The sequence below is a fragment of the Myiozetetes cayanensis genome, unplaced genomic scaffold, assembly GCF_022539395.1.
Source record: "Myiozetetes cayanensis isolate MyiCay16 unplaced genomic scaffold, myiCay2020 scf2-11, whole genome shotgun sequence".
Classification (NCBI taxonomy): domain Eukaryota; kingdom Metazoa; phylum Chordata; class Aves; order Passeriformes; family Tyrannidae; genus Myiozetetes; species Myiozetetes cayanensis.
Genome location: NW_026087411.1, coordinates 5296178 through 5309604, shown reverse-complemented (window position 1 = coordinate 5309604; position 13427 = coordinate 5296178). Strand labels below are relative to the sequence as shown.

The 13427-nt window shown below is 57.4% G+C and overlaps 2 protein-coding genes across 14 annotated transcripts in view; both read right to left on the bottom strand.

Annotated features, from left to right (window-relative positions):
* Positions 1-4630, bottom strand: OTX1 (orthodenticle homeobox 1). Of its 2 annotated transcripts, XM_050316659.1 has the most exons (4): positions 4552-4630; positions 2903-3387; positions 2208-2359; positions 1-1527 (listed from the first exon to the last, which is right to left on the bottom strand). In XM_050316659.1, the coding sequence occupies exons 2-4, from the start codon at positions 2997-2999 to the stop codon at positions 769-771; spliced, it is 1008 nt and encodes a 335-aa protein (XP_050172616.1). In that variant the 5' UTR covers positions 3000-3387; positions 4552-4630; the 3' UTR covers positions 1-768. The 2 variants fall into 2 exon arrangements, with proteins under 2 accessions (XP_050172616.1, XP_050172617.1); XM_050316660.1 differs by lacking the exon at positions 4552-4630 and having other exon boundaries at positions 2903-3578.
* A 2678-nt stretch (positions 4631-7308) lies between these two features.
* Positions 7309-13427, bottom strand: part of EHBP1 (EH domain binding protein 1) — a 210109-nt gene continuing 203990 nt past the window's right edge. For all 12 annotated transcript variants that reach the window (XM_050316897.1, XM_050316898.1, XM_050316899.1 and 9 more), the window contains 2 exons: positions 8470-8584; positions 7309-8301 (listed from right to left, as the gene is read on the bottom strand). In XM_050316897.1, coding sequence (XP_050172854.1) covers positions 8211-8301; positions 8470-8584 — 206 coding nt within the window. In that variant the 3' untranslated portion in view covers positions 7309-8210. The remainder of the gene's footprint in view (positions 8302-8469; positions 8585-13427) is intronic.

The window sequence follows — 13427 nt, the reverse complement described above, 5'->3', positions numbered from 1 at the left end:
TTGGTTTGCAGGTTGCGGATCAGATGGGCAGCCTTTCCCTCTCCCTTCGCCTCCCCCATGGCTGCTACACACCCCTGCCCCCAGCCCCAGGACGGCACAGCCAAGCTTGTGTAGAGCCCTCGAGGATGGACGGAGGACACGAGACGGGGAAAGATTCATTTTTAGGGAAAAAAATTAAAATTTAAAAAAGATTATTTTTTTTGTGGTGGTTTTTTTCCTTTTTTTTTTTTTTTTTTTTTTTTTTTAACGTTCTGTTCCATGTTAGACTCTAGATAAATGCCAACCCAACAGCATCAACTAAAAATAATCGTGGTCACTGGAACGGACCTAGTATTTACATTGTTCCCGCCGCTCCCTGCGGCAAGAGGCTGTACAGGACCGGCACAACGGGGCTTCTGCTCCCAGAGGGGCTGAGGGTCCCTGCACAAAGCTGGGGTGGGGGGGGGCACCGGCAGGGCAGGAGCCAGCCTGCGCCTCTGCCCGGGGGGCAGCAGGGGAGACGCTAGGCTTTTTTAATTTATTTTTTTTTTTAAACTCCTCTTCTGTTGCGTTTAAAAAAATAATAATTATAATAAACCTGGTGGAGTGGTGCAGGAAGCAAAATAAATATCAGTCAGTAGAGATGGGGGTGGCAGGACCTCCCCAAGGCATCGCCACTGCTAACGAAGAGGGAGGAGGAGGAAGAGCCAGAGTCCTGCCCAGGAGGTGGTGGGGGGACCCCGGGTGGGGGTCAGTGGCAGCTTGGAGGGGAGAATGGTGATCGGCCCCTCACAAGACCTGGAAGCGCCAGGACGCCTGGTCCTTGTAGTCGAGGCAGTCGGGGGAGTTAAAGTTGAGCTTCCAGGAGGCAGCAGCAGCAGCGGCGGGCTCCTTGTAGTCCAGGCAGTCGGAGGAGTTGAAGGGCAGCCCCGTGCCGCCGTAACCCTGGTGGTGGTGGTGGTGGTGATGGTGGTGGTGGTGGCCCGAGCTCTGGCTCAGCGGGTGGTGGTGGTGGTGGCCTGGCACCGAGGAGGGCCCCATGGGGCTGAGCTGGTGGGGGTGGTGGTGGGAGTGCATGGGCGCCAGGTAGGAGCTGCAATCCACGCCCCCGAAGTAGGACGAGGAGGGTGGCGCGGGGTACCCCTGTCCGTACCCCCCGCCTTGGCTGTAGGACACGGGGTAGCTGGCGGAGGCAGCGGTGGCGGCGGGGCCGGCCCGCTGCATGCAGGACGCGGCGGCCGGAGGCAGCGGCTCGGGCACCGTCACCCCCGCCGGCGCCGCGCCGGGAGAGATGGAAGCCGGGCTCCAGATGGACGACGCCGGGGTGCTGAGAGATGCTGGGGCGCCCACCGGGGCCGAGGAGGCTGAGCTGGAGGAGGAAGAGGAGGCCGAGCTGGAGGCCGCTGCTGGCGGCGTGAACTGCCCGCTGCTCTCGGAGCCCGAGCTCTCCCGGGCTGGCGAGGATTTCTTCTTGGCCGGGCGGCTCTTGGCCCCGCCGCCGCTCTGCTGCTGCTGCCGGCACTTGGCACGGCGGTTCTTGAACCAGACCTGGAGGGAGAAAATGGGGTGCAGGGCAGCAAAGAGGGGTGGTGGGGTGAGCAGGGGGTCCAGAGAGCCCCAGAAGGGGCTCTTCACCCTGCGAGCACCCAACCAACCTCACCCTGACACCAGTTCTCCGAGCACCCGCACCCAGCCACCAGAACTGCACATCCCCCGCACCCCAAAATAAAAAACCCACCCCTGTCAAAACACACAGGCCACACCACATCCTGCCAAAAGCAGGGATGACCAGAGGCAATGGCTGAGGTGTCCCAGCTCGTGCATATCCCTGTCACGGTGACAAAATATGGTTTTGGGGGACAGATCTTGCGCTGGGTGCTGCCTGCATATTCCAACCCTTTGGGTATCTGGGGAGCAGTGCCCGGAGCAAGTACCTCTAGGAAGCACTCAGGTAGTGAGGCTGCTATGCTCTGGGACAGGTGGAGTGTGACAGAAAAATACTAATAAAAAAAAAGTTATTACAAGAAGATAACAAATAAAAATAAATGCCCCCTCTTCAGTTGAATGGGACAAACAAGTGGAGCGAAGCCCACCATGCACCCCTGCCCCAAGGAAACAGGGATGAGTGTGGATGGCACACTCAGTCTTAGTGGCACCAGATGAGCTGGGATGTCCCTGCATCCCCCCAACCCACAGCTGTGCAGGATTCCCCCACGCGGGTCCGGTACCTGGACTCGGGATTCAGGCAGGTTGATCTTCAGGGCGACTTCCTCCCGCATGAAGATGTCGGGGTAGCGGGTCTTGGCAAAGAGAGCCTCCAACACGTCCAACTGCGAGCGGGTGAAGGTGGTGCGTTCCCGCCGCTGCTTCCGTGGGGTGGCTGGGGGGTGAGCACGGCCACACTGGTCACGCTGGATCCCCACGCACCTCCCGTACATTCTGTGGCACGGCGGGAGCCCCGGGATCCCTGGTGCAGCGGCTTGAGATAAACCCCTACTGCTGACCCCAAACTGCAGCACTGCCCCCACACCCCCACGGCTGCTGGACCTCGGCTCGCTAAGGGCAGGGCGAGGGGCACAGGTTGGGGGAAGGGTCGGGCCTGGCTCCAGAGGAAGCTACGGGGAGAGTTCGTTGTGCCGAAATAAATCTACTTTTTTTTGTTAATATTATTTAAAACTTTTTTATCCTTAAAAGACACCTCAAGAACGAAGAAACCCCTGGAACAGGGGAGAAATTCAGCTAGACCCCATTCTCCCCAGCCAGGGGTGCAGGCAAACGGGGGGACCCACCCCACAGCCCACCCTAAACCGTACGGCCCCATCGGGTCCTCCAAAACAGCCCGGGACAGAACTTTTCCCCCTCCGCTTGCTGGAGAATAGTGGAATTGGGGGGTTGGGGGGGAGGCGCGGCCCGTGGTACTCACCCGGATACCCCACGGAGGGATGCAGCAGGTCCATGGCGGGACCCGTCAGCCCCAGCCCATTCATGCCGTAAGGGGGCTGTTTGAGGTAAGACATCATGCTAAAAGCCGGGCAGTTTCTTCCAAAGTCCCGCAGAAAAAAAAAAAAAAAAAATTCAAAATCAAATCAAATGTACGGGGTGGGAAGGGGGAAAAAGAAGGGAAGGAAAAAAAAAAAAAGCCGACAAAAACTAGCCCCGAAAAAAACCCAAACAAGAGGCAAAAAATTTAAAAAATTTAAAAGCCAACGATAATTTAAAAACGAAGCAGAAAATCAGCGCGAAAGGACTTTTTTTCGTTCCGTCCCGCCGTCAACGCCGCGAGGTCCTCGAGTGATCGCAGGTGAAGTGAGGGAAAAATAAAAATGAAGGAGAAAAAAAATTGAAAATAACAACGAGGATCGGGAAACGGGCGGATTTCTTCCCCGCACAGAGGCGAGGCCGGAGCGCCTGGGAAGAGAGCGGAGAGAAGAGGGTGAGGCTGCGGCCGCCCCGAGTCCTGCCGGGGGGCGCCCGGAGCTCCCGCAGGTCTGCGCCCACCCGGCGCGGGAACACCGGGCGGGCGGCTTCCGATTCTTAATTTTATTGTTATTTTATTTTAAACGAAGGCGAGTTGCGCGCAAGTGCCGAGAGGCAACAGTGCCCGGCGATCGGGAGAGATAAAGCAATTATTTAAAAAGATAATTGGATTAGGAATCAAAAGGAGGTATCAGAGGAGGGAAGTATAATTAATTTAAAAGCGAGCAGACGGGGACGTTTTAATTAGAAATGGATAAGAGTTAAAAAGCGAAAAAGGAAAAGGGAGCGCGCCGGCAGCCGAGCGGGCGACAGCGCCGGCAGCCGGGACGGGACGGCGGCGGGGCCCGACCGGGGGTCTCCGGCAGGGCCGGCGGGGGGGACGGACACACACACGGGACCCGGCTCGGGAGGCAGCGGCCGGGTTCGGTGGCAAAACGCCGCAGACAAACGCGAAGGGGAGGAAGGAGCGGAGAGACCCCGGGCGGTCCCGTCGAGCCCCGGGGGCAGCCCCCGCTACCGAGGCTGAGACAACTGTCCCCCCCAGCCGGGGGTATGGCGGGCACCCCGGGTAAATTCTGGGTGGGGGTTCGTGGCACCCCCCGGTAGGCCGGGGCCGGGCGCAGGTCGGGTGGCAACGCCGTGACCCGGCGTTGCATAACTTTGTCGGGGACGCGGTGGAGCCGGCCCGTCCCGGCTGGAAAGCGGTGAGGAAAAAGACGAAAATAAAAGTGAAAAAGAGGAGAGGAAGGAAAGAGGAAAATCCCGAGGCATCCCCGGCCCAGCCGCGCTCACCACCCCCGCTCGCGGTGCCGCGGGCCCGCTACGCTCCGTCCCGCCGCCCGCCCCGTCGGTGAGCGCGGTGCCCGCCGCCCCCGCCCGCCTCACCTGCGCGGCCACCTGCGGAGCGACTGAGCGACCGCCCGGCGGGGGCTGCGCGGGGCAGCGCGGGGCGGAGCGGGCGGGGGCGCGGAGGGGGCCGGGCGGGGGAGGAAGGAGCGGGGGCAGGCAGGTGAGAGGCGGGCTGGGGAGGGGGACGGGGGCGCTGCCCGAAGCCGAGCCGCGCACCCCCAACTTGTCGGGGCGCCCCGCGTTTACCTTGCCCGGCGGCCCGCGCTGTCGGGGCGATGGAGCCGCGGCCCTGATGAGGATTGATCACCTACCCCCGGCCCTACCCTTGTATGTGCGCGCAAAGCAACTGCGTAACCAGCCTGGCGCCAATCCCCGGCCGCTCCCCGCCTGACTGACAGCCGCCCGGGCAATGGCAGCGCGGGGCGACGGCTCCTCCGCACCGCCCCGCGCCGCTCCGCGCTCCCCCGCGCACCGACCCCGGCGCCGCGGAGAGCCGTCCGGCAGGGCCAGGGCTGCGGGGGGTGGGCGCGCAGTGCCCCGCACAACCTCCGCGGGGAGGGCGGGCGCTGCGAATTGTTTAGAGAAGTGCCGGGGGGTTGGGGGGGTCCGCTCCGCGCCCGCGCAGCTCTGTCCCCTCCCTCGGGAAGCCCCCCACGCCGCTCTGCGCTCAGCTCCGCGCCTCCCTGCGCGCCCCTGCCGCCGGAGGAGACCGCGGAAAAAGTTTCGGCCGCCGCCTCCGCCGGCGCGGAGGGCACTCCTGGGGAAGGGGAGGCGGTGTCGGGGCCCCTCCACCCCAACGCCCGGGGGCTCTCACAAACTTTGTGTTTTAAAATCCCAATAAAACAGCAGCGACCGCACCTTTCTCCGCGTGTCCCGAATTTAGAGATTGCTACGCACGGCGGGGAGGGGAACGGGGGGTGGGTGGGGAGCTGGCGGGGCCCGCACGGGAGCGGCAGGGAAGAGGGTCGAGGTGACACGGGGCCCTCCGCGCCGCTCCGCGGGGTCCCACTCGCTGCGCGGGCCGGCGGGGTCGGGGCGCGGCGGCCGCGCAGGCGGTGGAGCGGACCCGGACCTCTAAGGAGGCTCCGGTGCGCGGCTTTTGTTGGTCTCCCCAAATCAACTCCCTCTAATTGCAGTGGAGCTGAAAGCGAGCTAATGTTCAAAGGCGCTGCCCGCCGGCCCCGACCGGAGCGCGGTCTCCCGGGGGGAAGACTTCCCTCCACCCCATTTTATTTTGTTGTCGTTGGAGGGTTTTTTTCCCCCTTCTTTTCAAATCTTTTTCCTGTGCGAGGAGGGAACCGTCTAAGCCGGGCGGGAGGGAGCCGATGAGCAGAGAGAAGGAGGTTAGCAATCTCCTCCGCTCGCCCGCAAAAGTCAGCGACACGGGCACTTCTCCCCGCAACAAAGGCGCCGCGGCCCATTCACAAAAAACCAAAGGGAGGAGGAGGGAGGAGGAAGACTTTGCGGAGGCAGTTCTCCCCCTCCAGCCCCTCTTCCCCGTTTTGCCCCGGTCCTGCCGGGGCAGTTCCCGGCCCGGACTGCGCTCCCCACCCCCACCCCCCACACGCCCCCGTCGCCTTACCATCCCTTCGCCCCGCCGGGGCAGTTCCTGTCCTGGCCGACAGCAGGCACCCCCCGAGGCTGCCCCCCACTTCCTCCACACGCACACCAGGGGGTATCTCTGCTCCCCACAAAGCCCCCCGCAACTCCCGCGGTTGCCCAATCCCCAACTGCGGACGCCTCCCCCCCAGGCTCGGCCGGGGGCTGCGGGAAGGGCGGGCGCGGGGCTCGCCGCCCCCCGAGGTGACGGTCCCGGCGCCTCCGACCCCCCCTCTTCGTTCCGCCGGACGGAGCCGGCGCCCTCCCCGGTGTGCCCAGGTAAGGTCGGCGGCGGGGCGGGAGCTGCGGGTGGGCAGGGGGCTGGGCTGGGTTGGGCTGCGCGACCCTCGGCCCCGGCGGCGGAGAAGGGCAAGGGCAGCTCGGGCCGGCTGCAGGGCGGGGGGGCCTTCTGCGACCGGTTTGCCAGGCTGGGGGCGAAAGACGGGGGAAACACACACACTTATTTTTCCCTCAACCCAGCGGCTGAGTTACTTTTTTCGCAGCAAAAGCCAGGCAAGCACCGGCCCCCCGAGGAGGGGAGGACGCCCGCCCGCGGCCCCCCTCGCCCCCGGGGGCAGCCCGCTGCTTTGGGGCTCAGCAGCTCTCGGTGCCCGGCCGGGCAGGGAGCGCCGCGGGATTTGCCGCTCTCTCCTCTCCCGAGCCTCCGCTGAGCTCCGCAGCCGCGGAGCTCTCGCAGCGTGTTTCCTCCCGTTTCCAGCCCCTATTTCTACGGCGGGGGCAGAAGAGCACGGCGGAGCCCGCTGTCCCAGCAACCTCGGCGCCGGGGTGCTCCGCGCATCTTCCCAAACTTCGCACGGGACCAAACCCACCTGAGGGCCCCAGGGCAGCACCCAGTCCCCCAGGCCGGCACGGAGCCCGCGGCACCGGTGGCTGCTCAAGCAAAACCGGCCGCTTCCCTCCTCCACGGGGAAATTTTTTCGGTGGGAGAGGGAGGGCGCAGCGGGGAGCGGGCCGCGGCTCGTAGTTGTACCTGGGACCGCCGGCGATGTTGCGGTCCCTCCCGGGACTGCAGCCGTGACCCCGCGGGGTTCGGGCTTCCCTCCGCCCGCTCCGCTCCCCGCGGATGCGCTCCTTACGCGCCCGGAGCCGCAGCGGGTCTTTGGCCCCGCACCCCCCACGCCGTCGGCGGTAGGCGTCGGCCCCGCGGGGAGAAGTTTTACCTCCCCCTCCCCGAGTTTCGTATTATTAAAATCAAACGAAAAACTTTTCGATCTGGTGAGTTTCGTTGCGCTGGGGAAGCGCCGGCGGCCGAGGGGGGCCCGAGATGCGGAGCCCCGCTGCAACCCCACCCCGGGATAGGTCCCTTCCCGCCCCCCGCGCCCCCTCCCCGGCCCACTGCGGGCGGGAGGGATGACGTTTCCCAGGTAAAGAGGAAAGCGGCAATTACGGTAAGAAAGATTCGGGTTTTATTGAAAACTTTATATATGACTCGGTGTTGTAATAAATAAAAGAGACGAGCTCCACGAAGGGACGATGCGAGCGCGGGACACGCTTGGGGGCACACGGACGGGGCGGGGTGGGGGACGCGGCCGGGCGCAATAAATAACGCGGAGCGGGCGGCGCGGTCCGGCCCGCGGGGGGACGCGGGTGGGAAGTGTCGCGCTGCCCCGGGCCGGGCCGGTCTCTGCCCCCGGGCTGCCCCGCTCCGCTTGCAGCCGCTCCCAGGGTTTTGTGCCAGCTCTGGGGAAGAAGCCCCCCGAGTAAACCCGAGCAGCTCGGCGCTACACCCGGGGAGATGTAAAACTGATGATATAAACCACTGGTAAATACAGCACATTTTTAATAATAACTGTGGTGGATCTGACCTAACTATAAAATGTAGGTAGCTTATTAAGTATTACATATGGCAGGACTAGATGAAACCATTCCCAATGATTTTTTTTTCCTATATCCCCCTCTCTAATCCTATTACGACAAAAACATTTTTATTTCAAAACTCAGCCCTCCTCCAGCTACAGAAACCAGGACAGACTATTTCTTCTCCTCCTTCCGCCCATCTCCGGCATCGCCCGCACGCCAGGGGTCTCGGCGATTCCATTTCCAATGCTTTCGGCAGGAGAGCTGAGCCCACACGGAAATCATGGGACAACGCGAGTTCGCTCGAATGGAAAACAAAAAACAACGGAGTGGGGCCCGGCACAGCCTAGATCTGGCCTAAGAAAATGGAAAAAAGTTTAATTTTTTTTTTTAAAACATCCTTTTCTTTTTTTCCCCAGTCTCATGTCGGCATGTTAAAAATGTAAGAAAGACGCGCTGCGATTTCGCCGCCGCCGTGGGAAGGCCGCTCACTGGAGAACGCATTTCTCTTCCTTCTTGGCCATTTTGCCTTTGTTTTGCTCGAGGGTCCTCTCCAAATGCTCGTCCTCTTCCTCGGCCCTGCGGAAAGAGGCGGCGGGAGGCGCGGTGAGGGGCTGCGCGGGATGGCCCCGCTCGCCTCCGAGTTCCCCCACGGCCACGGCGCCCGCGGACTTGGAACAAACTTTCCGTGGGGACCGCGGCGGCTCGGCGGGGACATCCCCCCACCCACCCCTTCGCCCGACTCACTGCTTCTCCTGCGCGTCCAGGTCCCTGACCAGCGCGTCCCGTTTGTTAACGAGAATAACGAGTTCGTCCAGCAAAAGCTGCTCTCGCCTCTTCTGCGCCTCGGTCTTCTGCCAGTCTGCGGGAGAACAAGAGCAGCGGTGAGAGCCGCGGCCGACAACGCCCGGCACAGCCCACCCACCCGCGCCGAGCCCGCGGCCGCTGCGGCGGGGATCCCGCACCCGGCTCGGCCCAGCTCGGGACAGCCCGGCCCGGCCCAGGGCCCTCTCCCCAAACAGGCTACCGCGGGTACAAGCGCAGCCCGGTGGCGTTTCGCCCACCTTGGCTTGGGGGAGCTCAGCAGCTACTTCGGGGTTGTTTGGGTGTTTCTTTTTTTTCCCTCCCCCCCCCCCCCTTTTTTTTTTTTTAAATTCCTTGGAGTGTGAATTTTCTTTTTTGTTTGTTTTGTTTGTTTTGTTTTGCCTGTGTAATCGACATTACCGAGACTCCCCTCCCGGAGGAATGCCCGTTTCCCCGCAGCCCGGCTCCTCTCTCTGCTCACTCCTCGCCCGCTCTCAGCGGCTGGAGGAATCTCACACTGCGCACCATATGCTGCTCCGCAGTAACTTTAAAGGCAGGTATCGCTTAATTAGCATTTTCCACTTTGAAGTAAAAATACACTTGCTACAGAATATCGCGGGGCTCTCCTCCACCCCCGGCGCTGGCAGCCAGCGGCGGGCGGGCCGCGTCGCTGAATTCCCAAAGGGATTCCCTCTGGCCGCGGCCCGCCGGAGCCCGGCCCGGCCCGGCGCAGCCCCCCGGGGCCGCCCGCAGCCTCCGGCTCTCCATCCAGACTGCGAGGGCTTGTCGCTGTCACTCAAGCCGCAGCCTTCCCCGCCTCCCTCATTAAGAAGGTAAACAATGAAAAGAAGGAGCAGTAGATTATGAGGGAGATAGCAGGACAAATGAGGAGCGGGAGGGAAAGAGGACACCAGCTCCAAAAAAAAGAAGAAAAAAAAAAAGCACCGGGAGAAGCCATCGCCACCGGCCCGGCGGTGTCCTCCTCCTTCCCGGCCGCGCTTCCCCAACGCGAAGGGGAGAGAGGGTGCAGTCCTTTTGGCTTTCTCCCCCACCCCCCCGCGCTCTCCATTGCCCTGGGCGATCATGTTAAAACTCACATGGCTGGTGCTTATTCAGATAATCCGAACAATGCTCCCCACCGGTTACCATGTGAATCTTCACAAACCCCGCAAGAATGCGGTGGTTCAAATCCCCCTGACCCCCCTCCAAAGCCAAATTTATTCAAGACAGCAAACTGCTCAGAAGCTTTATGAAAGCAAGTGGTGCTGGAGGGAATTTCAGCCTTGTATTTACAAATTAAAAATTAGATGCATCATCATGCAATAAGGCTTGGGAGAGCGGCAGAAAGGCAGGAATGTGTAACCGCTTTTATCGCGCCCTCGCACATGGGCCCACGAGCGAGCTGCGGGTCCACACGCCCGCGGGAAAACCCACGGCGACACGCGTGTGCGGGCACACTGCGAGCGGCCGGCATGCATGTCCTGCGAGCAGGGAGGGAGCCACAGCGGCGGCACTTGAGCCCTTCGCGGAGCACAGGCCTGGCAGGGCACTGCCGAAACTTCCCAGGAGTTTTTATTTATTTTTTTTCCCCCCCCTCTTTTTTCTCCTTCTTTTCCTGTTTCTCCTTCTTTTCCTTCCTCGTTTTCTTTTCTAAACGTGTCACTTCCCCTCCGCTGTTGACAAGGAAATAATTTTCCAGGTGTACGCAGATTAGTGGAGCTAGCAGCCAAAATTACTGGTAATCCAAGCCATTTCTCCTGCCACAGGGCTGCTTTAATTTGGCCTTTTAGGTGCTACTTTTTGGGACAGTCTCTCGATTTCCACTGCTGCTTCCCCTTTTGCTCCTTTTTGGGCAAGGCTCCTCCAGTTCAACCCGTTTAGAACACAGCGCTCTGCCACTCTACAAGTCGGAGCTTCCCCAAACTGAAGGGTTTTACCCCACAAATAAAGCCTCTGCACACGCAGTGGTGAGCTCAGCATGACAAAACTGGCCTGAAAAGTGCCACAGCAGCGAACCGGACAGAAAAGAAGGAGAGAGACACGGCAGAGACTTTCAGGGGTGTTTGATTCCCCCCAGACGTGGCCTCCAACTTTCAGGTTAACTTTCCCCTCGCTTCAGCTGTGAATTGAGCAAATCTGGGAACATGAAGCTCTGGACGAAAAGGGACTTGAAATTATCACTACTTGGACTTGATTTATTTTTTGTTTTCAATTTTGATGAATTTCACTTCATATTTTTAAAGCCCTTTTTTCTTTCTTCATCCCCTTGTTCTCCAGTTTCAGCAGCAATTTTAGTTTTTGAAAGAGCAAATTTCAATCAGAATATTTCAGTATAGGTTTTGCTCAGTCTTTCACTACCATTTTTCTCTGTTAAGTCCCTTCCTAAGTAGTACAGTTTTTCTTGCCCTGCGTAGTAAATAATGTCCTGTTAGGACTTAATGGAACAAATATGTTCATTTGTTTTGGTTTTTGTTTGTTTTTTTCCCCTGCTTTTGCTTATTATTAATGTTTAAAATACACGATGGGAAAACTTGCTGGCAGAAATATTCCCTTGCAGTTTTACTTTGATTTCTAGAAAAGGATTCTGCCTTTCCTCTCCACAAAATAAATGAGTCAAGCAGTAATTGGTTAAAAGGGGAACTGGTTGAAAGTATTTAAATAACAGTTTATAGGTGACTACCTTGCAATTTTGTTTTATCCAACAAAATACTGCTGGACAGCAGTTTTGGGAAGCATCCCCATGTTTAAAAAAGCAACTGTGTTCAAGTTTGATTCCTACCTGTTGTGCCTTTTAAGCCAGGATTACCTATAACACCTGTCACATACAGTTACCCAGGCTGACTGCAGCTCTGGGAAGCTACAATATGGGCTGTGATTAATTTGAAGATTTCAGAATAATACTGTTATAAAAGCTACACTCTGAACAAAAATAGGATTAAGCTCTGAGGCTGTATATGAGCTAAAAGTGTTGAAAGCTAAAGCCCCCATGCCACCACTTGCGACGGGCAGTTTAAAATGACAGAGTTTGCTAAATTCACATTGAAGTAGAAATGTTTTCAATTATTCATCTTCATTGACTTCATATTGTCTTTTTTTTTCCCCCCACTGCTTAAACTGATAATTACTTTTGAGCAAACAGACGTCCAGATCCCATAGAAATGCTTTAATAGAAATGGTCGAAAGTTCTCGTAGTAAAACCTTCAACCTTGCCACTATAATAAATAAGCCCAGCACTTTGATGAAAATTAACACTAGTTTTGTAAAGAGCACATTGGGGGATTGCAGTCAGGTCTTATCTTTAGTTCCAGTCAACTAGCAATCCTGAAAGAGTTTGCATCATCATCAGAGCAGGCCATTTGATAGGATTCTGCTGCTGAACCTAATCAATCTATGGAATACTGTGGCTGTGCGGTGTAACAAAGCTAAAATAGATTTACAAATGGGGTTTTAGAGGATAAGCTCCTCCACAGGATTACATATTGATTTTAAATATAAAAAGCTTATCATATAAACCATAACTACAAAAATAGTGAACCTATGCATAAATCCTTTTAGAAGAGCACCCACTTCAAACTATAAGCCAAGAATAAATCAAGATGTACAAAATCCAAAAGAAGATCCATTTCTTGGGCAGAAAATGAACACACCACCCCAAGGTGTGCAAAAACGAACTTATCTTTTCTAAGGAGGCATTAAAACTCGACTGGAAAAAAAAAAAAAAAAAAGAAAAAAGAAAGGAGTGAGAGGAAAGGTAGCTGAAAGTGAGGCATCCCGGCACTCAGCTACAGACGCAGTAAAAAGCAGGCTCTGAAATGCAGCACCTTGTGTACACGAGCAGCCGGCTCCAAACAGCCGGACGGGATGCCTGGGAAGGTGCAGAGGTTAAAACGGACCCCGTTACCTGCATTTTCTTTGCCCTGTTAGGCAGGGAGTTCCGGCCTTTCTCGGTCGGAACAGTCCGAGAGGAACACTTTGTAGCTGGGAGAAGGCAGTGCGTTAACTCTCTCTTTCTTATCTCTACAGCTAAATGGGGAAGGGGGGGGGAGAATTTGCCTTTTTTTTTTTTTTTACCACGCTCGGTCATTCATGTGTTCCTGGTGAAGTGGCCCTAACCCTCCAAAAGGCTATTCAGCTGCCTGTGCCTCCATGTTAGCAGCTGGAGAAGGGGACACTCACTCTCTCCACATCACTGAACATCCTGACGGGCAGCACCCTCCGGCCGCCAGCGCTGCCCATGCAGGCACGGCAAGAACCGCCTTTATCTGCCATCAGCAGGCTCCCACCTTCCGCAAGGCTCTCTTTTTTCCCCCCCACCCCTTGTCATCAGCTAGCTAAGTAAATTGCTTGACAGATTTTTAAACAGTATAGTCACGCGTGCAAGAGTTAGAGCAATTTACCAAAACAGTAATTACCACCTTTCAAAGACTTTTTTAAGTTCCAGTTTGGGTTGGTGCGTTCTGCCTTTCTTTTAGACAAACAAACCGATCCCATCCTGTTAGATATATACACATATGCATATGTGTATTTATTTTTCTTCCTGCCCATACCTTCAGGTTTGGAATTGGTGCTGGCAAAAGTGAGATCTGTCTTTTCAACTCTTTCAGGGAACCCAAGCACTCATTAGCAATCGGCTAAATGGCCCCGGAGCTGACAGTGCTGGGCTGTTCAGGCAGCCCGTGCTTCTTCAGGGAAATCATATTATAAATGGTGTGGTTTTACCAGTGCTTCCCAAAAAAGTGCATCTTTGCATCTGTTGAACGCAGAAAGCAATACAGCACTGATGCACACACATCGAGAGGCAAGATGTCACAAATGTGTGGTTTTGAGTTTTCACAGGCATTTTCTTGGAAGAGTTTCTCCTTTAACATGTTTTGAGGCAGGTGTTAAAAGTTCTAGAAGAC